The following is a 24,276-nucleotide window of genomic DNA, read 5'->3' on the forward strand; positions in this document are numbered from 1 at the left end:
GCAGCTGAAGTGTGTTGTGGATGTCAGCTGGGCATCCAATTCAGTTGGTTGAGTTGGGCTGCAGTGCCTTGTTTATTGCAACGTGAACATAATCCTATGTTTGCCAAGCATAGCCAAGGAAAGGCATGTAGAATGCCATGTGAGGAGCCCAGAACGGTTCTTGCAGCATTGGCAAGAATGGAGAGGAGACAACAGCCCCTCGCAGCACATGTTGATGGCTGTCCCTGCCTACCTACAATGAGTTAGGTCCTGTTGCCAGAATGTCAGGATGAATTTCCCCTTTCTATAGGTACTAGAATCTGCTTCTTTGAGCCGCACCCTTGGTGCAGTGGCTCACTGGGCCAAACTGTTGTTAGGGAACACCTTTGAATGTTGCGACATACAGGGAGTTGTAGTTTGCTTGAGTTAGCTGTAATCTCTATGACTAGTGCAGTGATTCTCCATTGGCACAAACTGGCTACCAATTCCATCTGAAAGGCTTGAGAGTGTTGATATTTACCCACCTCACACTTACTTGCTGAGGCCTTTCCATAGGTTAGCGGTTTAAATAACATCTTGTCATCCTCATGCCCCTCTCAGCTGACCATACTAGAAACTCCTCCATCCTATTTATGGAACATGTAACTAATGAGTCTGCATGAAACGTTCAAAAATAGAAATGGCCATAATTCATGAGTTACAATATCCATCTGAGGCCGTATAGCTGTTTCCCTTATATGTGTATTGTACTGCAAGCTATCCTGTCAAAATAGGGTTTTGTTTCGTTTGTTTGTTTTATAAAGGCAGTGGAATAGAACTTCACAAAATGCATCCTGTTCTATATTCAAAATATTTTGGATCTCAACTACTGTAGAAACTTTCAGCTTATTGAGCAACATAGTAGAGCCTTATCTGTAGTCAGCAGACTTTAAACAGCTGCAGTTCCTCCACTAAATGCATGACTCAGTTGTTGGAAATGTGGAATTGAAATATTGCTAGATTAAAAGAAAAGGAGTTGAAATATTGCCAGAACAGAAAAATGTAGTTATCAAGTATTTGCAAAAAGCTGCAAACACTTACTGAAAAACATTTTGAATGATTCAGTATTCAAACACTTCTAACATCCTGTAAGCAAGCTTCCTCAGTAGACACCTGTTATAGAACTCTTGTGAACCTTTGGACAGTGGCAGTAGTGCATCATGGCAGATCTAATAAGAAATGTAAATTCATATAGGTCTTAAAAATGGGGTTGTTTATTGCACACTGACATGAATCAAAATAGACACGTTTAACACTTCAACAGCTGTTAGTTCCATTGCATGGTGCTGATAATGCCAGGGTCATGGGTTCAATGCCTATATGGGCCAACTACATATTCCTGTATTGCAGAGAGATGGACTAAACAATATTGGAGTCCCTTCCAGCCCTACAATTCTGTGATTCCAGGTCAGCAACAGTACATATGTATTGTGTATAGCAGTGTGAGAAAATTAGCTAAATAAAATCACAAATAAACTGATACACCCACAACATACATTCAGAAAGGAGCAAGCACAGAGGGCATGAGAGTGAGAAGGCACACTAGCCATGGGTGTAGCTGGTAGCAGGCTCTTGTTTTTTGGGGGGGGCAGAACCTCAGCTATGTATTTTTTTATTGATTTGGGGACAGCTGCCCCTCCCTATCCCCCCTTGGCTTCATGACACTGGCTTATTATTTCCAAATGGGCTCACTTGGCAGACTAGGCCTCAGCTTTGTGCAGCTGAACAGGGAGAATCAGAGAGGCACAGGCACACACACATGGAGATAGGAAGTTCAGAACAGATCTAAAAATACAGTCATACCTAGATAGGAAGAGGAAGAGCAGACGTGGAGGCTATGATTGGAAGGGAAAGGGCCTCCGGAATATAGGAGAGGGAGCAAAGGTTACCATGGCAGCCTCAGTGGACCATACTGTAAAACTGGCACAGTTATGTTGAAGCTCCTGAGTTATGCAGGAAAACAGTTGAGGAAAACAGGGAAGAGGGAGTCCTGAAAACAATGGCTTGTTGTCAGCTGGAATAAGGATCCTTGCTTCAACAACTACCATGATTTGATTTCAGATTCAGATGATGGGCCCAGAAGGGCACATAGCTGTCAACTTTCAGATTTGAAAATAAGGGATCAGCAGCCTCGAAAATAAGGGATCAGCAGCCTCACCTGTCCCAGGGACAGTCTACAGGATATCTAACAATCAGAGATAGCAGCGGGAAGCAGCAGGAAATGGCACTGGAATAAGGGAATTTCCCACAAAAAAGGGAAGGTTGACAGCTATGGAAGGGCACCACATTGTACCAAGGTCACATCCTGTGCATATGATTTGCCAACATCATCTCCATTTGTGTTTTCCTGAATGTCTGGGTAGCACTACTAATTATCCTGGCACTTCAAGGTACAGTTGCCAGCAGTGAGCGCAGCTTCTCACGACTGAAGCACATCAGAATGTGATCCATGGTGGATGAGAGGCTCCCTTGCTATCCCATCCATCAAAGATGGATTGCTCAAAATACTTATCTCTCTGCATTTGCACAAGCCAATGGTCGAAAAGATGTGTCACAGATTTTACTTTTAATAAGTTTTCTGTTTTGTAGCAGTTCCTATCTCGGTAAGCATAATATATTTTGGAATATCCATTATTTTTATCTTTAAAAATATTAAAATAAAATAAAATAAAAAGCCATCCAGCTTACCCCTTACAGCTTTATTTTACTGTAATTTATACAATAATTTATATAGTGCTTCTAGCGTTGGTTGTATTTGAACTGAACTAGCTACCTAGCACAAATGACATTGAAGTTGAAAAAGAAACATACAGTACTTTAAAGCTAATTGAAGGAATATAATTTTTGTAGTTAACTACCCCCAAAACTAATAGAACATTGGGGGGCGGGAGTGGATGTTACAGGCGCTTGCTTTTTGCTTCTCACTACAGCAGAGAGTACATCAAAAAACGCATCGGCTGAGCTCAGGTGGACCTTCCCCTAAGGCTGCCCCTGAATTCACAAAAAAAAAAATCCTTCCAGTAGCACCTTAAAGACCAACTAAGTTAGTTCTTGGTATGAGCTTTCGTGTGCATGCACACTTCTTCAGATACACTATGGCAGACCAACACGGCTACCTATCTGTAACCTGAATTCACATTTATTGTCAACTACTGAAATGACTTTTTAGAGAAATTATAGAACTATTGGCAGTTGCATGGTTATATCTATTGCCGTCAGAACCAGCCTAAAACCCCCCCTCTTAATTTTAAATTGGTTACATACGCGGCTGTTAATAATATATAAACATAGTGATAAATGCCAATGAAGAGTTGGAAATGCGTTAGCCAGTGCAGTTTTTCCCTCCAGGAGTTGTACTGAGACTTTGTATACAGAAAACAGAGGCAGCGAACTCAACGTCCCTTCGATAGCTCAGCTGGTAGAGCGGAGGACTGTAGAGGCGCTGCTCCACACGGAGATCCTTAGGTCGCTGGTTCGATTCCGGCTCGAAGGAGACCTTGCTTTTTCTTTTTTTGCTTCTCTGACAGGTATAAAATCTCTTCGCAGTGTTGCTATTCATTCCTTTTCTTAATGCCGTGTGTTTTTTTTTAAAGGCAATTGTATTATCGTTAATTAATATAGATTTTTCTCTCCCGAGAAAGGTGAATTCACGAGTGCCCAGTCTTGTATACGGATTCTCGCTACTTTTAACGTGTGGGAAAAGGAAAGCGGCCCAACAGGCTGACTCCGTACATATCGCAGAGGGTATTTTGCCCGTTCCTGAGTTGCCTTTGGCTGCTGCCCTTAAAAACGGGCCGTTTTCGTTTCGGTTGTTTTGTCCCCACACAAGCCCTTGAAGGCGAAAGGACTCCCTCCCCCAGCATGCCTTGCGCCTTAGCCCGCCCTTGGCCCCTCCTCCGGCTCCTTTCCATATCCCGCCACCTTTCTCTCCTTACTGGCCGTTCCCCCTCCTCCCTCGCACCAGCCCCCCTGCTTGGTCGCGTGCTTTCTGGAGCAGCCAATGGCGTAGCAGTCCGCGTGCGCAGATTCAAACGGCGGCTCTGGAAAGAGGCTGGGCGCGAGATTCGGCGGCAGGGACAAAAAAGAGGAGAAAAAGGAGCCAGCGAGGGTGGCGGCGGCGGCGGCGGCGGCGTCTGGGGCAAAGCAGCCCCGCCGGAGGAGCTCCGAGCCGTGACAGCCGAGCGAGGCCCCAGGCGGGGGACTTGGAGCCCGGCTTGCCATCCCTTTCGCTGGGCGTAAGGCCATGTCCCCCATGCGGGGGGCGAGGCGCGGCCGGGGCTGAAAGGCAGCCGCGCCCCCCTCCCCGCCCTCTGGGGGCTGCGCGCCTTGGCCGGTGGTGACAGCCGCGCTCCCTTCTTCTCGCCTTCCTTATGGTGCGCGCCAAGGATGGCGAAGAGGCCGCGCAGGTGAGTGGCCCCCGCAAACCCCCCCGATCGCCCCCTCCCCGAGGCATCTCCAGCGCCCTGCCTGCTGTGCTTTGGGGAACCTGAGCCCTGCCTATCCGCTGGAACAGGGGGCTCCTGACAGCCCTGCGGCCGTCTCCACAGATCCCCTCGCCTCAGGAGATCCTCGCTGCCGTTTCCACGTGCCCAGACCATCGGATCCTTTGGTCCATTCACTCTTGCGCCCCAGCGCCTCGACCTGAGTGCATCTTGCCAATGCCAATTAAGGTCCCCGTCTCCCGACATCATTAATATTTTTCACAGAGCACAGGGGGACACAGAATCTTGTGTATTCAGTGGTAATCTTTTCACTTGATTCTCGGGTATCCAGTAGTAATCTTTTCACTTGGTTCTCCACCCTGCCCCCAGCTACAGCACTATTCCAACACTCGGATTTCTTCCCCTTTGGAAATTTATACTGCCCTCTGGGCTCCACCCTATTTTCTTTGTTTTTGTGTTTTGGCATCGAGTCACATAACAATGACAAAAGAGCCTTTCATATTGGTAATTCATGTCCTCTTATCCTGGTAATTCCCTCTGTCGCTTATTTACTGTAGTGTCGATACAGTGGTTTTTTTCTTTTTTTTTATCCTTCCTCTGTATGAGAATAGTAGATTGTACAGCTGTTACTAAATCAGACATGGCACTGAGTTTTTTTCCTTGGGAAGGCAAGGTAGAAAGCTAATTATTGTTGTTGCGGGGGGACTGCAACAGGAAGGAAAGCAATGTCCATGTTGACCTTAAGGACTTGACAAGAGAGAGTGTTGCCTGCATATAAAGACATGTACAGTGTGTTTTATTCTCGTACAAACTTTTTTTTCATATTTCTAGAACAAATCACTCCGAAATTTACACCCTGTGTGATCATAGAATTAACATACAGATCTCAAAACAAGAATGTGTAAGAATTTCATTCTGGTGTAGATAGTTTATGTACAGTATCAAACTAGGTATCCAGGTTAGATGAAGAACTATTGTGGAATTACTTATCTATCAGATTAAAGTTAACAGTGGGTCTAACAAATGCAGTTTGGGTAGTGTGCTAATGGCTTTGACATTCATAAAACTGCCTTTTTACTTCCACTAGAATATTAAAAATGATTGAAACTGGATTTTTTTAAAGTTTAGTTTGAATTGGCAGTCTGCTACTTTTCTCTCATGTGTTCACATGCACACACTTGTGGGCTCAATTTTAATTCTATGTTTATTAGTTTTATTTGCAACTCTAAGTCAGTGGGACTTATGTCCAAGTAAAAATGGACAGACTAAGTCTGATGTGGATGACTTTTTGAATGTGAACATGGCTTAAAATGGGGTATCATGGCCTGGTTCAAATGTAGTGTTAAGCAGTATTTCTTGTTCTTTGTTTTGTCAAAACTTTTATTTTTTTAGCAGAAAAACAAGACAAATGAAGCATTAAGAACTGCCCAACTGCTATCCTAAACATCTGAATCGTCTCCTAGCTTTCAATATATATAACATAAGATTGATTACTGTATGTGCAAGGCTCAACCCTGCCATACCCCTTTACAAAGCAGAGCAGTAATGTTCTTTCTAAGGTTTGTTTTTAATGTTGAAACCATGGGGTAGCATTCAACTAAATAGTTGTGCTTTTGTAGTGAGATTTCACCCCTTTTCCTCTCCCTATGTGCACTCCACACTACCCCCAAATCTGCTCTGGAGGAACACCACCACCAGCAAACATATTTGAGAGGGCACATGGGGCGGAGAGGGGGAGAACATTGTGTCGTGCAAGGAAAAATTATTTTGTGTTGATGGAACATTTTGTTTAGCGCTCCGTTGAATACAACCCACTGGTTAGAACTTGTTTGCAAATCATATTCTGTGTTTAACTTGGAAATACTGTGAATTCAAATAATAGCCACATTTCTAGGGACTACTTTGAATTACTCATTCTCTCAATGAAGAAAGAGAATTTAAAATAGTGTGACTGCTTTCTATAGTAAAGAAAGAAATACTAGCTGAGCTAAGTTCCCTGAAGAATGACATCTTGAGAGAAGTCAGTTGATGTGGGCATCTCATGTACATGCTCATCATATACACATAGGAAACTAAGCATATCTCATAAGGGCCTCAGAAAAAGAAGACTGTTGTGTATGAGGAATGTATGCATACTGTGTGTGTGTGTGTGTTACAGTACATGGGAACACTGTTCCTAAAAAGTTTACATGGGATAACTTATTTGTCTCACTTGAATTTATACAGTGGTTTGTGACTTTGCATCATGGCACTAGTACCAGCTTCCTCAAAGTAGTGTTACTGTTTTCTACACTGGGGAAATCAGTGCATTCCTTACAGGGAAACATCTTTAGGAAGAATAGGATTTCTTCAATACTATTTAGGAACAGTTGATTCACTTCCTCTTGTGTGGATTCTCTAACAAGTGTCACACCAAGGAAGGCATCCAGCAATGTAGAAAAGGAAACCCTTTGGTGATTGAGAGTTATGCTGACATTGATAATCACATCATGGGTTAAGCATAAACACTCAAAGCCTAAGTTAGATGAAGGCAGAGGAAATGTGGAAAGAGTATGCTTCAGAGATAGTGTTGCTTTTTATTATCCCAATATAGTTGTAAGCCCCCTTCTCTCTGTTCCTCAGTGTCTGCTTTTACCTCAATCCTGTACACATGCATGTGTGCACATATATCTGTCTAGACTGGCTTTAAAGTATCCAGTGCCACCAAACCAGCCAGCTATCCAGGGACTATCATGTACCTGTAGTACGCTTGTTGTCTGTAATTTAAAAAGCATAGCTCTTTGGTAACCTTACACCTCACATGTATTGGAAATTTGAAAATATTTATTTCTGCACATATATTAGAAAGGCTGAAGGGAAACAGCTGCTGAAACATGTTTGTCAAAAAAGGGCATTTACATATATTAATATTGTGTCACAAATAGATATTGTAAAGGGGATGGATGTGAGAAGCCAGTGGGTTTTTTCCTGTTCTTTAATTGTTATATCCTCTTTTTGGAAGGAAGAGTGATACAAATATGGACAAATAATTTTTTTGATGTAAACACCCAATAGTTTTGAAATTAGTTTTTTTGTCCAGTAGATGGCGCACAGACATCAAGGAGGTACAAGGGTGATGACAATCTTCTTCCTATTTCTTTTATTTCATCATGAGTTCCCAGCTTAATGCTATTTGCTGCACAATATTCTTGTATAGAAATAAATTTAACATAGAAAAATGCATGGTGTGTTTCCCTATAGACAGGGCCACCTTTAATGCAATCTGGACACTTGTTTAGTTATGTTTGTGATTTTCCAATAAAAATCTAACAAGTTCTTTTGCAGTCACCCTTCTTCAGCAAGACAGACCTTATATAAAACAAATGATACTAAGATGAGAAACCCAGGACATTAATCTCAGGACCGTATTGGATCCTGCCTAAATGGAATATTTGAATCTTTTGCTTAGATGCCCTACATCTTTTTTTTAACTGAAAGCAGTGCAGGGGGTGTCAATGGGAAAACGATGAAGGAAAACTGTCCTTCCCTCATGCTACTGTTCCACAATTGGAATTGGGCCTTCGGTTGATGATTTGTTATATTTTAAAAAAGATTTTTCGAGCTGTTGTGTAAGCCTGGTTTCACTGTCAATGTTAACTTAATATTAGCTTGCACTTTGCAGTGAGGAAGATGATGATGACCTTCACTATGCAGATCATGACTATGAAGTACCACAACAAAAAGGAACGAAGAAGATATGTAACAGAGTAAAATGGACTCGTGATGAGGTGAGCCTTAACCAGGTAATGGCTTTTCTTTATGTTTAGATCTAATGTCATGTGTCTATTTATAAGTTTTTAAAAACTGTATTAACAGGATGAAAAGCTGAAGAAGCTAGTAGAACAGCATGGTACAAGTGACTGGACATTTATTGCTAGTCATCTACAAGTAAGTAGAAATTATTTCAATGAGATTTTTCTTATTTTACATACAAGAGTTCAAAAGCCACACATGCATCTCCATTGCATGTGCCAAGATGTCTCCCACACTGAAGTCAACAACAATGCTCCTAATGGAAGCTCCAGATGTATAGTGGAGCCTTATGGAGTCTTCAGTTGGAATTATACAGTGATTTTTTCCCCTTCATTCTTCTGCAGAATCGTTCCGATTTTCAGTGCCAGCACCGTTGGCAAAAAGTCCTGAATCCAGAACTTATTAAAGGCCCCTGGACTAAGGAAGAGGATCAGAGGGTAAGTGATCTATATTTTTCTTGATTATTAATTATGTTTCTGAAAGCACAGTAGGACTGCCCAAGAGTGCACTACCCTGCTTTTACCTTACTGCTTTTACCCTTTGGCCAACTCAATTGTAGGATGGGGTTCACAATCCCATTGTTGTGCTCTTAAGAGTTTACTTGGATGAAAACCAAAATATAAATTAAATCGCTTGAATATTTTCCCAAATTGATTTCATTTCCCATAGGATAATGCTATCAGTTTTTCACAACACTGTCATGTATTTAACTATGATGTGTTAACATGTAACAATTGGTTTGTTTTTCTTACATGTTAAAAGCTTTCTCATTTCACCCTGTACTTGGCCACACAGTATGTGGAAAGGAAGAGTGATATATTTCAGATTGTTTTCCAAAATGCATTTTCTTTCTCATTGGTTTTTATTTAAAAAGTCAATGTCACTCTGTCTTTTGGAACTTTTGAAATATAACTGTTTATCATTTTGCTTGACACAATCTTGTACTACTTCAGTATTACTATTTTTTTCAAGTACAAATACAGTGGTGCCTCGCTAGACGAAAAGAATCTGTTCCGCGATTCTCTTCATCTAGCGGTTTTTTCGTCTTGCGAAGCAAGCCCATTGACAGCTTAGCGGATTAGCGCTACAGCTGTCTAGCGGCTTCTAGCGATCAGCTGTTAAGCGGCTTAGCGGCTTAGGAAAAGGGCAAAAAAAGCGAAAAAAACCCGCGGAGGGACCCAAGATTTTTTCATCTTGCAAAGCAACCCCATAGGGAAATTCGTTTTGCGAAGCGCCTCCAAAACGGAAAACCCTTTTGTCTAGCGGGTTTTCCGTCTTGTGAGGCGTTCATCTTGCGGGGCACCACTGTAGCATAAATAAATGTAATTGAGATTCTCTAATTCTTTATCATGAATATGGCTATTGTTTTCTTATATAGTAATCAGTTGCATACTGTTGCTGTTGAATTTGTGTTCAAGGTTATTGAGCTTGTTCAGAAATATGGTCCAAAGCGCTGGTCTTTGATTGCAAAGCACTTAAAAGGAAGAATAGGAAAGCAATGTCGAGAACGATGGCATAATCACCTTAATCCTGAGGTAAAGAAATCTTCATGGACTGAGGAGGAGGATAGGATCATCTATGAAGCTCACAAACGCTTGGGAAATCGATGGGCTGAAATTGCAAAGTTGCTTCCTGGAAGGTAAAATTGCACTGTTATTTCTAGGTTTCTGAAACCTATGCCAAAATAATTGGCACTGGCCTCCCCCCACTCCCAGTTTAACATGTTCAAAGAAGCTCCACCCTTCTCTATGCCATGTCTTAACTCAATGTTTTTGTGCAATAGGCTGCGCCATAGCAATAAAAGTCCCTCTGCCTGGCCAATCCTGCCACACATCCAGTGTCCCCAACTGATCTCCATAGATTTCTCTTAAACTTGTAGAGCAGCACCTAGTAGTTCTCCCAGCTAGGCTCATTGGGCTGGTGTGTGTGTGTTTGGAGGAGCGGGGTCCTTCCTTGCATGATTACGTCAACCAGTAACCACATGATTACGTCAACCAGTAACCACTGAGGCTTAGAAAAGGAAATAAGGGAGTTTGGTATATTAGATGCCCTGTGGCCTTCTGGCTCAAGTAACCAGGCAGCAATCTACTGAACTCCTTTAGTTTCTTCAAGTACCCATGATGTTGCTTGATATTGCAACATCTATTTCCCCTCTCCCATCAACCCCTGCCATGCCAAGAATGTTACAGAGCTAAGCTGTGTAAGTGCTCCCCAGAATCAGCATAGAAGGAATTGATAGTGTAAAAGTTTATTTCTAAAGGGTGAACTAGGAAGAAATATCCAAGAACTGGATTATCTCGCAGTGGATTTTGCAGGATTTGTTGATTAAGTAATTACAAATGTCCTGCTTATCATATAGCATACCTTTCCTCTTTTCTGCTCTGCAATTTATCTTGCATTTTGAATTATTTTAAAATCTGAATCAAATAGTTGTTAATGTTATATTTGGAGCAGTTAAAGTAATACAGATTCCTTCCTCCAGACGGCTATGATTCCAATAACAAAGAAACTAATACTTGGGTGGAATCCAAAGGAGGAAGAGAAACATTTTTAAATTCTACTTGTGCAAGTTTCTGTTAGGAAGAATCCTCTTAGATCTCCCGTACCTTTCTATTATTATGAAAAATAAATACTGTACTGTTTTAGAAATATTTGAAATTCCCCTTTTTAATTTAGAGAAGTATTGAAAGGTAACTTTCCTTCTCAAGACATTATTTCTCTCATTGTTTCTATCTTGATGTAGCTAAGCTCTCAGGTCAATGCAATATGTAACTACATAATTTCTACATTTTGGGCACAATGCAGCCAAAGTTAAATATTATTTATGTTTTAATTCATTTCAATAAGAGTTAAGCAGGTGATTAACTCTCATCCATTGAATACATGAGACTTTATATTGCTTGACTTTGGCCTGATCTGTCCCATGATTTATTTAGGACTGACAATTCTATCAAAAATCATTGGAACTCCACTATGCGAAGAAAAGTAGAACAAGAAGGATATTTACAAGATGGAATCAAGACTGAGCGACCTTGTTCGTCAAAACTGCCACACAAAACTTGTGCATCTACAGACCATCTTCATACCCCAAATCAGTTCTACATACCAGTGCAGGCACATGTAAGTTTTTCAGAACCTTTTGTGTGTGTCTACATTTTTTATTTAAGAAGGGCGGGGGGGAAGCATATACTAAAATGGATGAGTACTTTTTTTCTATCAAGGGCTACATTCTCTCCAGTGGTGTTGGAGATGGGGATGCTGTTTTTATTTCTCCCAGCAGCCCTTTCTCTTTTCACATCCCCCTCTACACCTCCTCTTCTGCTCTCTCTTCATTCTTGGTCTTTGAAGAGATTAGTCTTCTGCAAAGGACTTTAGAAATTTGGCTGAGCGCTATGGCTAGCCAGGTGAAAAATAAGGCAATGCTCCTGTACCTTTCATAGTTATGTAAAGCAAGGGATTTCCCTAGATGAAGCTGGCATGACAAGCTAATCAACTGAAATTCCCTCTTTTTCTGGTATAGACGTTTTCTGTTTCATTTATTTATTAAAAATGCATAGTGATGGATGAATACTGATGGATAAAATAAAAATTGAAGTGGTTTGTGTAAGAACCATCATAATAAATGACACTGAGTAATGTTTCCAAAAATAGATGAAGAATAACAAACTATGCATTACAAATTGGGCAGGGTACAAAACAGAGGTTGGGGAGTTAGTTGGAGTCCAGGAAATTTGAGTAAATGTTAGTTCTTAAGAGGTATTTAAAAGTTATTACTGTCTTTGCCTCATGAATGGCCCAAAGGAGGATATTCCTGAGGTGTGTGCTGTTGCTGAGAAGGCCCACTTCTCCTTGTGAAAACTTAGAAATATATTTATTTCATAAAATTAATATACTGCTTGATTGTAGAAAAAAAATTAAGGCGGTTTACAAAAAAGATGGGCTTGGTTTGTGCCAAGGGAGGCTGTCTGCTACAGTATGTATCCTGGTCCCAAGTTGTTTAGGGCTTTAAATATCAACAGTGAAACATTGAAAGCTAGTAGGCAGCTAATTTAGACTGAGATGTGTCAGGATACTCAGTTCCACCTAAGAGCATGTGCATTGCATCTTGCCAACCCTACCAAGGTTGCACACTCTGTTAAAACTTATATCACAAAGAAACTATTGCTGTTAAAAAAAATGTTGTTGAGGAAATATCTTCAAAATTTTAATTTAAAAATCCAATGTTTACCGCCTCAATAAGCCTTTTTTTAACTTGGAAAATGAGCTCTTGTCTCCAAGTGATACTGTGATAAAAGTGTGATAAATGGATATTGTAATGAAAGTGATACGGTGGATAAATTTTCTTTAATAACCTGAGAGTTCCTCATTTGTCTCAAATTGATCAGTTTTTGAAAAGAAGTATGTGTCAAATTTTATAAAATTGCTGAAATTGAAAAATGTGTATAAAGTGTATAAAATCAGTATATAAAGAATAGTTCTGATTTGTTAGATCCCAGGATATCAGTATGTTTCAACAGAAGGCAACTGCATTGACCACGTCACAACTTCTTCAAATTTCATTCAGGTAAGTTCTATCTATAATGATGAATTTTTAAGCTTTTATGAAAATATTTGGCAGATAGCATGCGAATGTTTTAGTTTAAGGACTTTATCACCAGGATTGTGTTGAGCAGCAGTTCCATTAAAATGAATAATGGCTTGTATATAATGTGACTTCTACGAGAGCATTTTGAGAGGAATTCTGTGCAGGCGAAAAATGTGTCTATAAGATTAGTTTCAAAGGTTATAAGATGTTCCCCCTTTTCTTTGGGGGGGGGGGAGATAGAGATTGTGTGGCCTACAGTGGCCTGGCTAGCACATCGTATTAAATAATACTGCAGTTTAAAATAAACTATTCTGAATACCAGTTGCTGGAAACCGCTGGAGGGGAGAGTGCTTCTGCGCTGAGGTCTTGCAACTTTGGAGAGTTGCAGCCGGGCAGGAAAACAACAATCCTTTCCTCCCTAGCTGCAACCCACAATCACCTCTCCTCCATTGTAATTAAGCTTCAAAAACCTCTTACTGTAGCCAACAGAGGGCTTCTCTGAAGACTACTTGTACTGTGAGGAGTTCTTTTGGCATGGGGTGGTGGAATAATGATCTGCAGCTGTGAGCCTGTGACCCTTCAGAATTTCTCCTATGTTGCAACTAATCTTGAAAAGCAGTCAGGAGGGACACTGGGGGTGGAACTTATGGGCACCAAGGAAGGCCTCTGGGTGCATGTGAACCTGTGGGCTCTGTGTTGGCAATCCATTTATATATATATATATATATATATATATATATATATATATATATATATATATGCAGGTTTTGGTGTCCTCGGGTGTCTTCCCGTGTAAAAGTTGGGGTGTCTAGGCGACGTTTCGACGAGGTCTCACTCGTCATCTTCAGGCTGGTGCTTTCGGCTTCTTGCACCAGCCTGAAGATGACGAGTGAGACCTCGTCGAAACGTCGCCTAGACACCCCAACTTTTACACGGGAAGACACCCGAGGACACCAAAACCTGCATTCCTGTACCCGTGAAAATCTACGAAAGCATATATATATATATATATATATATATATATATGGAATGCTTCACGAACCTGCTGCCGAAGCGAGCACAGGCAATCCATGTTTTAAATGAGAACTTATCAAAGTTTAATTGAAAATTATAACAGCAAATATGTTGCCATTCTCAGTAATGTGCCCTAAACATAACACTTTGTCTTTTGGTGTTGCTTTTTTCTTCAATGTATCAGCCATTTGATGATGATCCTGACAAAGAGAAAAAAATTAAGGAACTTGAGCTGTTACTTATGTCGGCTGAGAATGAAATCAGGAGAAAGAGAGTCTCATCTGTAAGAACTTTTTCTATAAATATCATGATGTCATGATGGCTAATGATCTTTTACTGTGCATATTTTAAACAAATTAATGAAAGAACTTTATGATTCTGATTTGTTTCATATGTGTATTCTGCTTCCCCATTCTCCTTTGCTTATACAGGAATCCTTGAGGGAGGGGCAGTTGAGACAGCTTGAATGACATAATGTGCTTCTTAGGACAACTATCTTAGAGTTTTTAGAAGAAAGTCTTGGTGCTTTGCATACCTTTCATTGCTAAATTATGGAGGGCAAAGGAAATGTTGCAGGAAGGGAGCTTCATGCACAACAGTACCTTCTGTGCTATTTCTGCCATTGGCTCTTTCTTTGCATATGGAATGTGTTTCCCTTAGAATCCCAGCATGCTTGAACTATAGCCTAAATGCCAATCAGTGTTGTTTACCATATTTTTCGCCCTATAGGACGCACTTTTTCCCCTCCAAAAATGAAGGGGAAATGTGTGTGCGTCCTATGGGGCGAATGCAGGCTTTCGCTGAAGCCTGGACAGCGAGAGGCGTCGTTGCGCACCGACCCCTCTCACTCTCCAGGCTTCAGGAAGCTATCCGCAAGCCTTGCACGCCCAGCAGGAGGTCCCGCCGGGCTCGCAAGGCTTGGGGCGGCAGCCTGCAGCCCAAAGCATGGGGCGAGCTGTGGAGCCAGCCCCGTGCTTTGGGCAGATGTCAGCAAGGCTTACAGGCAGCAGCCTGTTCTGGGGGCTGGGGTCGGAGGAAGCTTGGGCTTCCCCTGCGCCAGCCCCACGCCTGGGGGGGAAATATATTTTTTTTCTTTATTCCACCCCCCAAAAAAACCTAGGTGCATCCTATGTGGCGGTACGTCCTATGGGGCGAAAAATACAGTAATTATCAGAACTTCTTACCACGGAACTCTGGGAATAGTAGTTCTGAGAGGGGAATTGGGGTCTCCCAACCACTCTCCCAACACTAAAAAACAAACAAACTACAGCTCCCATGATTCTTTGGGTGATGCAATGACTGTTTAAATTGAGGTGATACTGCTTTAAGTGGATAGTGCAGGTGGGACCTAGGTTGCCTAAAAGTAATTTATGTTAGTCATATTTCATGTTTAATATCAATAAAAAGCAACACCTTTTGTATTCTTAGCAAGCTGGAAATTTTTCTAACTGGTCTGGAGGCTTCATCATGGAAGATAGTATGACAAATGCCCTAAATGGCCTTGGGGAACAAACAAATGACTTCTATAATCTGGATGAAACCCAGACTGCAACAGCTCAGCAGAACTCTCCTACCAAATATTTGGCTGTGGAGGCAAATGCAGTTTTGTCATCTCTACAGACCATTCCAGAATTTGCAGAGACACTAGAACTCATTGAGTCTGTAAGTCTGAATCATTCTATTTCCAGCCTTTAATAAACAGTTATTTTTCATAATGTGCAAAAGGGAAACAAACAAACAATATTAACATTAGCACAAAATATATCATTTGTTCTATGTATTGCAAGTGCTACATAATAATAGTGTTTCACTATTAGCTGCTTTATTGGTTTTTGTAAAGAAAAACAATGCAGAATTAGGAATTAACATTCTGGAATAAGATGATAGAAAATTAGGAGACTGAATTCAAACTAAAAAGACATGCACTTAAGGACTAGAGTTAAATTTAGTCGTTTTGTGCTAGAATGATGGTGCACAGTTAAGCAACTGATCCCACCAATCCAATTCTGTTGAGATAAATAATTCTGTTTATTCCAATAAACACATGCACAATGTTTCTTTCTCCCCCTTGTAGGATCCTGTAGCATGGAGTGACGTCACCAGCTTTGACCTCTCTGATGCGGCTACGTCCCCTGTCAGTCAAGCTCCAGTAAAACTAATGCGGATTCAGCACAATGATGGGGCCATGGAGTGCCAGTTTAATGTAAGTGTTGTACTAGATGGCAAAAAATCAAGTGACGACGAAGAGTCAGCATCTCCAACTACAGCCAAGTTCAGTACTCCTCCAACTATTTTGCGCAAGAAGAAGAAAACTAGAACTGGACTGTCACCATCAGTCAATGAACAGAACGATGGTTCATGTAGCAGTGGTTCCAATTTTGCACTAAAACAAACACCAGTGAAAACACTACCCTTTTCTCCCTCCCAGGTAAATAAAATTAATGTAATTAAACTTGCTTTTATTGAATAGGTTAGGCAGGGTTGTCTACTAAATCCTATAAATCAATAAAAGATGATGTTACACTATTCATTCACTTGTAACAATTGTGTAGTTAAGTATGCAGCTCTTCCCTGCTCAGTACATTGGTTCTGCGCTTTTTAACTTTAAGTGACTCAGACCTATCTTGGATTGTGTCATGGCAGGAATTGAGATTGGCTCTATAAATGGCTTGCAGCTCTTCCATACAAATTAGTATTGTTTCCAGTGTTATCTGAATGGCATAAATCCAACACAGCTTTAAGCCAACAATTTTACAGAAAATCACTGAAAATATTAGAATGATTACTCCAAAAGTTCAGCAAAAGCTCAAAGTAGAATGAAAGGTAGTTTTCATTAGTTGCAAAGACAGCAATGTGATCCTTGGATGAAGGGTGGTATAGAAATTTATTTAGTTATTTAATGATGTTGTTGATATTAACTGATTGGCTTGTATCCAGTGATAGTTCTACACTGTGTAAAACATACCTGGGTACAGCCCATTGTTCTTCTCTGACCTAAGGGTAGCGAATCATTCTTATGAAATCTTCATAATATCATGATGCTGGATGAGAATTTGTCTTGCTACAAGTTGGACAGCTCATAATTGTGTGTATGGGGCAGAGTAATAAAAGCAAAACTGCTCAATTTATATGGAACAATTTGTGTTCTTGTTTTATGTGCAGTTCTTCAACACCTGTTCTGGAAATGAGCAGTTTAACATTGAAAATCCTGCCTTTACATCAACTCCAATTTGTGGCCAGAAGGTTCTTATTACCACACCTTTACATAATAAAGAAGTAACACCCAAAGATCAAAAAGAAAATGCAGGGTAAGTATATGATTGATTTTAAATGGCTTTTAGATATGAATTAAAAACAAAACAAAACCTAGATGTGCTGAAGAATTACTTTGCAAATACCATCAAAGGAAAGTGGGGGAGTGGATTCACTCTCCAAGAATCCTTTACTTAAAATGACTGATTTTGACTATCTAAATAGTAACACACTGCATAAATAACTTTGGGTTTTGGAAAGTTTTAGGACACCTACTATTAGAAGATCGCTGCTAGGTACAACACCAAGGACGCCTACTCCATTTAAGAATGCTTTAGCTGCTCAGGAAAAAAAATATGGTCCTCTGAAAATTGTGGTATGTAGAATTTTGGTTCATATTCCTTTTACGTAACTTTTGGTTCACATTGCCTTGGATACACATACACACATACACAGCTCAGGACCCATTTTTTTATGTAATTGATTTTAAACTGTTTTAAATATTAAGTTTTAAATTGCTGTAACTCCTCTAATGGAGGGTGGGTAAGAAATCCCATTATCATTATTAGAGTGGGACTTCTTTTTAAATCTAAGACTATGCTCTGATAGGCAATGTTACTTTGCTTCAAACCAGTTTTTTCTTCCTTTGAAAGTTTAATGGTAATCCTTTGTACTAGTATATAGATATATAGAGAAGCGTGGTTTGATTGGTTGTTAATGTCCTCATCTCTTTCCATAGTGTTGTGCTGGATTGCTTCTGGATATTCCATAAATTAAATAATACTACAGTTGAATTACTTGTGCATTGGAATTAAATGTTTTTTTTTAAGTAGTGTACCTAGTGCTATGATATTTAGGAGAAATCATCTCCCGACTTGCCTTCTGCTTGATGTATTTTACCTGTTTGATTAGTCACAGCCCCTTGCCTATCTGGAAGAAGATATCAGAGAAGTTTTAAAGGAGGAAACTGGAACAGATATCTTCTTCAAGGAAGAAGAGGATTCTTTCTACAAGGGCTGCAAACTAGAGGTAAATTGCATTACCCTTTTTCAAAGCTCCTTTACAAAGAGGGTGAGGTCACCACCCACTTGTTGATTTTTATGGGTATTCTTGAGGGAGAAATGATTGGGAGTGCTCCAGCATGGGAGCAGAGAAGTGTGTAATTTTGCCCGACTTTATGTTGCAAGCTTAGGTTGGGGAGATAGCAGAAGTGAGAGTGCTGTTACTACCTGTAAATACATACTTGTATATTTGGCTAGCTGTCTATTGTATTTCTGTAATTTGGAATTGCTATTAGTCATTATTTTTATTTTGATTTAATACTAATGTTTTATTTCTGTGCTTTTATAAAATGTGGAATTTTTCACTTTTTAATCTACTTGTGATACTAGTATGATATTGTAAACTGCTTAGTGATTTCTGTGAAATGTGGAGCTGTATAACAATTTATACATTGCAAGGATTATGGAAACGATTGTAGTTGCCTTTCTTTCTTTAAAATGTTGCTCCTAGAATCCTTCTGTGAAGAAAGTCAGGAAGTCATTAGTTTTGGATCCTTGGGAAAAAGAAGAGCTTGGTGCCCAGTTTTTCACAGAAGACAGTGTTCCAGATGTACAGGTGAGCAGCATGAATTAAAATATGCACATATTTAAGGTAGAATGTATACTAATTTGTTTCTGTAAGTCATAGTTACTTGAAATCTTCTCTGTTGACAAGTAGCACAACCAAGCATGACACTGGCTTTAAAAATATTACTACCAAATTTAGATTTTAAATGGCAAGAAAAACAGCAGTCTTGTCTCATTTTGTAATGGAACATTTTTAATATTATTTATAGGCAGCTTTTATGCTAGAAAGATCTTTGTGTTAGTGATACAAGAACACATTTATCTGGATCCATAAAATATTTCAAGCTAGAATTATTGGAATTAAGATGATACAGCCTATTGAAGTCATATCACCAAATTCTGGTTGTTTCAAAGTATGCCACTTTTATAAAGTTGCTAAACACTAGTTGATAGGGTTGAACCTGCTGGGCATTATTGTTCGTATTACAGACAGTGACCATTTTAGGAACGTCTGATATGTATGTGACCACAAATGCACGTATTTGTTAGGATATTTCCGTTCCACCTTAAAAGGGAGCAGGCTTGTGAGTCACAGAGTCTGCGTATTTCCTGTTCACAGGATGTTTATGTTTGCACTGAACTCAGGTGATGCCTTTGAATGTAAATGTGGAGTTGCCTGTATGTCAGTTTTTTATTCTTCAGTTAAGTTATTTGATTTAAACTTTTTTTTGTAAATCTAGTCAGAAAATATATATACTACGTCCCTCCTGATGATTCCATTATTGGAAATACATGACAATAGAGGCAGTAGAACTCCAGAGAAACAGGATTCCAGTTCAACAAAACTGAATGTAGCAATGAAGAAAAAGCAGAATACTTGCACTTCAAAAAATGTCAAAACAGAAAAAACCTTCCAGGTCTGTATTCAATGCATCTGTCTTAATTCAATGCATCTGTCTTTAAAACTAATCATCATAATCACTTATCATTCATTTCAAGGGCAAAGTCAGTGTACTGGGCACAGCATCTGCATACAGAGGTTTCCTATGGGTTCAGTGGAGCTCTGATTTCCTCCCACCCCTGTAGCGAGAGCTTCTGAATGAGAGGCCTCTCTGTGCCTTCCATATTCACATCCAGCCCTCCCCTTCTGGTACATAAGTAAATTACAAAGAATGGAGATGGATGCTGGTGTTCAAGACCTCCCTTTATAAGAGTCTACTGGAGATGGCAGTTGTACCTCCACCTGGCTGGAGCGCCAAGTGTGCAAAGTGGTTCACAGACTTTTTCAGTAATGTTTGTTTATATAGTATGAAACCTTTGTTGTTATTTTTTTTAATAGTAGAGGAATCTGTTCAATGACACCTTGCGGCTGACAATTTAAAAACTTTTTATTTTAAAATAGCATAAGCTTTCATAGGTGACAACCTATTTCATGGAACTGCTCAGCATCTGAAGTGAGTTGCTCCTACAAAGGCTTGTGCCATTTTGTAAAAAAGAAACTTTTCAAAAAAGCTTGGTGCCATCGAACAGATCTTATTGTTCTGTTCTGGAGTAATGTGTTTATATTGAACTGCAAAGTCTGCTGGTGTGATTATTTCCACATTCCAAATGAGGGGGCTGAGGCTGAGAATAGGAGCATGTCTTAGGGCCATGAGAAATGTTGAATTCTTATTGCTTTATTATACATTTTATTTTAAGGTTTGGTTGTGAGGACATTGTCATAAAATGGACTTTCCCTTCTTTGTGCCCCATACTCTCCCTATATCTGCTCCAGAGGGTCCCCCAACTCTACGGAGCAAATTTTTGGGGGTGGGGCTGCAGGAGAGAGAAGAGGAAGCTGAAATTCTGTCATGCCGGGAGAAGTTACTTTTCCTGTGAGGCAGCCACAATTGGATTCCATATTTCACTTATTAAAAAAAAAGTTTGATGTGACTTGACAGTAACTGTTACCTGGACCATGTGTTGCAGGCCAATTGTGAATGGGAAGCTGTTGTTTATGGGAAGACCGAAGATCAGCTTATTATGACTGAGCAAGCAAGAAGATACCTGAGCACCTATACAGCTACTGGCAGCACTTCAAGGGCTCTGATCTTATGATGGTGGCTAAATGTATCAATCTACCTTTTTCCTTTATACTACAGACTTTATACTGAGATTTTTTCCCCAGTAATGTATGTATGGATACTTTTTTGAGTTGAAACTGCATTATAAGGGAGAACTTAAGTCTCTTTTTAAACCTTTTTTAAAAGCAAGTTTAATTGGTCTTTTAAAAGACCACTCTAAAGAAAATGGTGAAAGGAATATTTTTTTAAGCCGTTTTTTAAATTCTTTATACATTTCTCTGTTCTTAAGAAGCTTTTAATGTAGAGTAGGTTTACAGGTACTTGGTGATCTGTAAAAGAAAAACATTACACAACTCCTTGAGAATGCTTTTGCTTAAACGCATTTGCTTATGTAGCAATTTTTATAAACACAAAAGAAAGACTAAAGGAAGAATAGAAAGTTGCACTACTAGAACTAGGTATGCTGCATAAAATTAACTACAGTGTTAAATGTATTTATTTGAGAATGGTACTTCTAATAAGAGTAGACAAAGGGAAGAATTTAATTTTTATTAGGATAAAGCATCAGTATTCAGAAATCTCAAACTGAGACCATTGTTGAATGTATTGTACAGCATGTGGGAGCAGGAAGGCTTTTGTAAATTTGGAAGGGGGTTTGTTTTTTAATTTATTTTCATTTTAAAGCTTAAGGCTGCAATCTCACTAAGTGCTCGCATATTCCTGCTGCTTTGCAAAACAACACAAACTCAGGAGGAAGCCAAGACAAACTTGCTCTTGCTTGCAGAGAGGAGAGGAGTAGTATCATAACACTCACTTCTCAGAGACAACACCTTTAAGCACTATTAGCCCTTGCTCCTCCTTTCCATTGTTGTAACCTCAGCCTTATGCAGTGTTTTTATACACAGTCCATTCTGCTAGTTTTTGAGATGAACTACACCCCCTTATTATCCTTTCCCCATAGAAGCAGCAGTCCTGACCAAATCCTCAGTCTTTTCTTGAATATGAGTCTAAAGCTAACCTGCCAGTTGAACCCCATTCTCCTTCTAGCCTGTGAAGTATTTGGGACTCTAATCACTGCCTTAATTTTGGTAGGACACTTAAGAACTTTCCAGTATATTATCAGTCAGGGGCATTAAGAAGAAGAAATAAATGTGAATTTTGTTTCTTTTAGGAAGCTGCAGTGGGATTACTCCTACAAAGCTCTAACATCGGTAGATTGATAGAAGAGCTTTCTTTAGGTCAGAGGATGTGAGCAGCTTGTGACAGTGAAGAATCAGTCTCTTAAAATATGATGCTCATATTCTCAGTTGCAGGTTGTGCCTTTTGACAGGGATGAGAGCATCTTGCTTCTGGTGGGGACTGTTGAGCCTACAAATGGCCCAGGGAAGGGAAGGAGAGCAAGGCCCCAATATCGTATGAAGTATCAGAATTGACTGTGTCATGAAACATTGCACCTTGCAGAAGTTAGCAAATGGAAAATGGGAGAGGAAGCTCAGTTGGGCTGGCCTTTTACAGCAGTTGCTCTGACTTGCTCTCGGTCTCCACCAATTTACCTGAGGAGATAAATTGGAATGGTGGTGGTACCTGAGCTTGGCTAAGGGGTGTCTCTGAAGATATCCTACTATTCCTAATCAAATCAAAGCAGGAATAAAACAAAGTGGCCTGTGGTGTTTCTCAGAAGAAGCACAGTGCAAGCTATAAACACATCTCTGTGTGAAAGAGACTTCCTCTTTTCTGTTTCCCCCCCTGAGCTTTGTAAACACTGTGAAAGTGGCAAAAGGGAGAATGAGCATCCTCTCTGAAGGATGGTGGTGGAGGATCAGCTGCTATGGCAGGATGCGTGAAGTATCTGGGTTGCTCTGCGAATGCCAGCCCCAGAAGTGGGTCTATGTGGGCAGAAACGATACAAAGGATTGCAGCCTCAGTGTGCAGATATATATATGTATGCAGGTTGTCTAGAAGCGGATGTTGTTTTCCTGGTAAATAGCTCCAGCAAAAATGAGAAAGAGCGAATTTTAACCTTGGTGCATGGAATAGCAGCGAGATTGCATGCTGTGAAATACATGAATTTGCATTTCATCTATTTGAGATTGCACTATTCCCTTTTAAATCATGTTGGTCTAATATAGTAGTTTTAAAGTTCAGCTTAGTTATACTACAAATATTCCAGGACCCTGGTTATTAAAGGGATACATTTGTGTAGGGACAGAACAAGAGGACATGCTATGTCTCACCTTGTAGCCCTATTTAGGAATCAACACCAATGCATTACATTACACCTCTGAAAGAAATAAGAGTTGGCTCATATAGTTATTTTTCTTGACACAAGCAGCCATGGGCTTTCCTTGGCCACATTTTGTGTGGAGAGATGTTGGTGTGAACTGGGCTGTAGATTGGTTAGTTGCAGTGGTTTCTGCAATTGTGCTTGGGAGAAGTGCTGTTGGCGCTATTTCTGTACAGCTCAAGTCACCCTCAGTTTTCCCCACCTACCCTGTGTGTGGGCATGCACATGACTAAGGATGATCTATGGTTACTTGCGCTTAGGCTGGGAACTCTTTCTAAAACCATTTATGCCTGCTCTTGGATGCCTCAACAACCCTGTTATAAAACTGTTTAAAATGAAAATTCATTTTTTCCCTTAATATTTGTACATGCTTCTAATCTTCAAAGGTTACAGCAGTTGCTTCAGTTTACCTGCTTTAGACATTTGCACTTATTTATGTCTGATTTGAAGGAATGTCTTAGTTTTGCTTGTTGTAGCTGTTGTTTTTTTAGTTAGTTTCTTGCGAAACATAATGGTGTGCTGTCAACCTTAATACTGACAGGAAAATAGAATTGTGTACTGTAGGTGTTATCTATTTATAAATCTGACACTCTTCCTCTCCACTCCTGGGTGTGCTGCTATAGATACTAGCAGAATCTGCTTGCTGCTATGAGAGATGGAAAGAGCGAGCATCATATGCACTGTATGTAAAATGACAAATAGAATGATGGCATGTTCTCAAGCTAAACTGATATCAACTGTTGCTGTGCATGGAGAAACACAATTACCAGAAAGAAACCTCTTACCACATAACACCAAGAACTCTAAAAATGATTTTCCTTATTTTAATATTGTGTGTGTGTGGTATGTAAAGCAATCTCTGACGTTAGCATACTTAAATACAGCTTAAGGCCCCGTATCATAGTTATTTATTTATTATTTTAAATGGATATTTATATATAGGAATATTCACCTCGCTGCCTTTAATGGGCACTCAAGGTTTTTATCCAGTTTTAAAACTGTTAGCGTTTTTTCTGATCAGCTCTGTTGATAAGAGGATTATTCTTCCTCTTCAAAATGTGAGAAGCCAGTTTGGGATTCCCTTTGGCATTGTTGGTTTTGGTGTGTTCTCTCTTCCGTATGTTTCTTTAGAAGATTCCCCACCTGAAGCACAAAGGAGTTAAGTGGATGTGATTAGCATAGTAAGACTGTAATTCAGAGAACCATTCCTACCTTGGCTTTTGACTTTTGCCGTCTTTTTAATCACAGCCCACCCACC

At 39.9% G+C, this 24,276-nt stretch overlaps 1 protein-coding gene across 5 annotated transcripts; it reads left to right on the forward strand.

The window, feature by feature from the left end:
• The first annotated feature begins 4,123 nt into the window (after positions 1–4,123).
• MYBL1 (MYB proto-oncogene like 1) lies at positions 4,124–23,166 on the forward strand. Of its 5 annotated transcripts, none has more exons than XM_081917540.1 (17): positions 4,320–4,424; positions 5,856–6,019; positions 8,122–8,227; positions 8,316–8,387; positions 8,597–8,689; positions 9,671–9,891; positions 11,189–11,372; positions 12,742–12,816; positions 14,036–14,134; positions 15,280–15,513; positions 15,926–16,279; positions 17,014–17,159; positions 17,365–17,479; positions 18,016–18,132; positions 18,616–18,720; positions 19,412–19,588; positions 20,640–23,166. In XM_081917540.1, the coding sequence occupies exons 2-17, from the start codon at positions 5,958–5,960 to the stop codon at positions 20,766–20,768; spliced, it is 2,289 nt and encodes a 762-aa protein (XP_081773666.1). In that variant the 5' UTR covers positions 4,320–4,424; positions 5,856–5,957; the 3' UTR covers positions 20,769–23,166. The 5 variants fall into 5 exon arrangements, with proteins under 5 accessions (XP_081773669.1, XP_081773670.1, XP_081773666.1 ...); XM_081917542.1 differs by having other exon boundaries at positions 17,371–17,479; XM_081917541.1 differs by having other exon boundaries at positions 4,322–4,424; positions 5,853–6,019.
• The last annotated feature ends 1,110 nt before the right edge of the window (positions 23,167–24,276 follow it).

Source organism: Podarcis melisellensis (assembly GCF_964234715.1).
Source record: "Podarcis melisellensis genome assembly, chromosome: 7".
Taxonomy (NCBI): Eukaryota; Metazoa; Chordata; class Lepidosauria; order Squamata; family Lacertidae; genus Podarcis; species Podarcis melisellensis.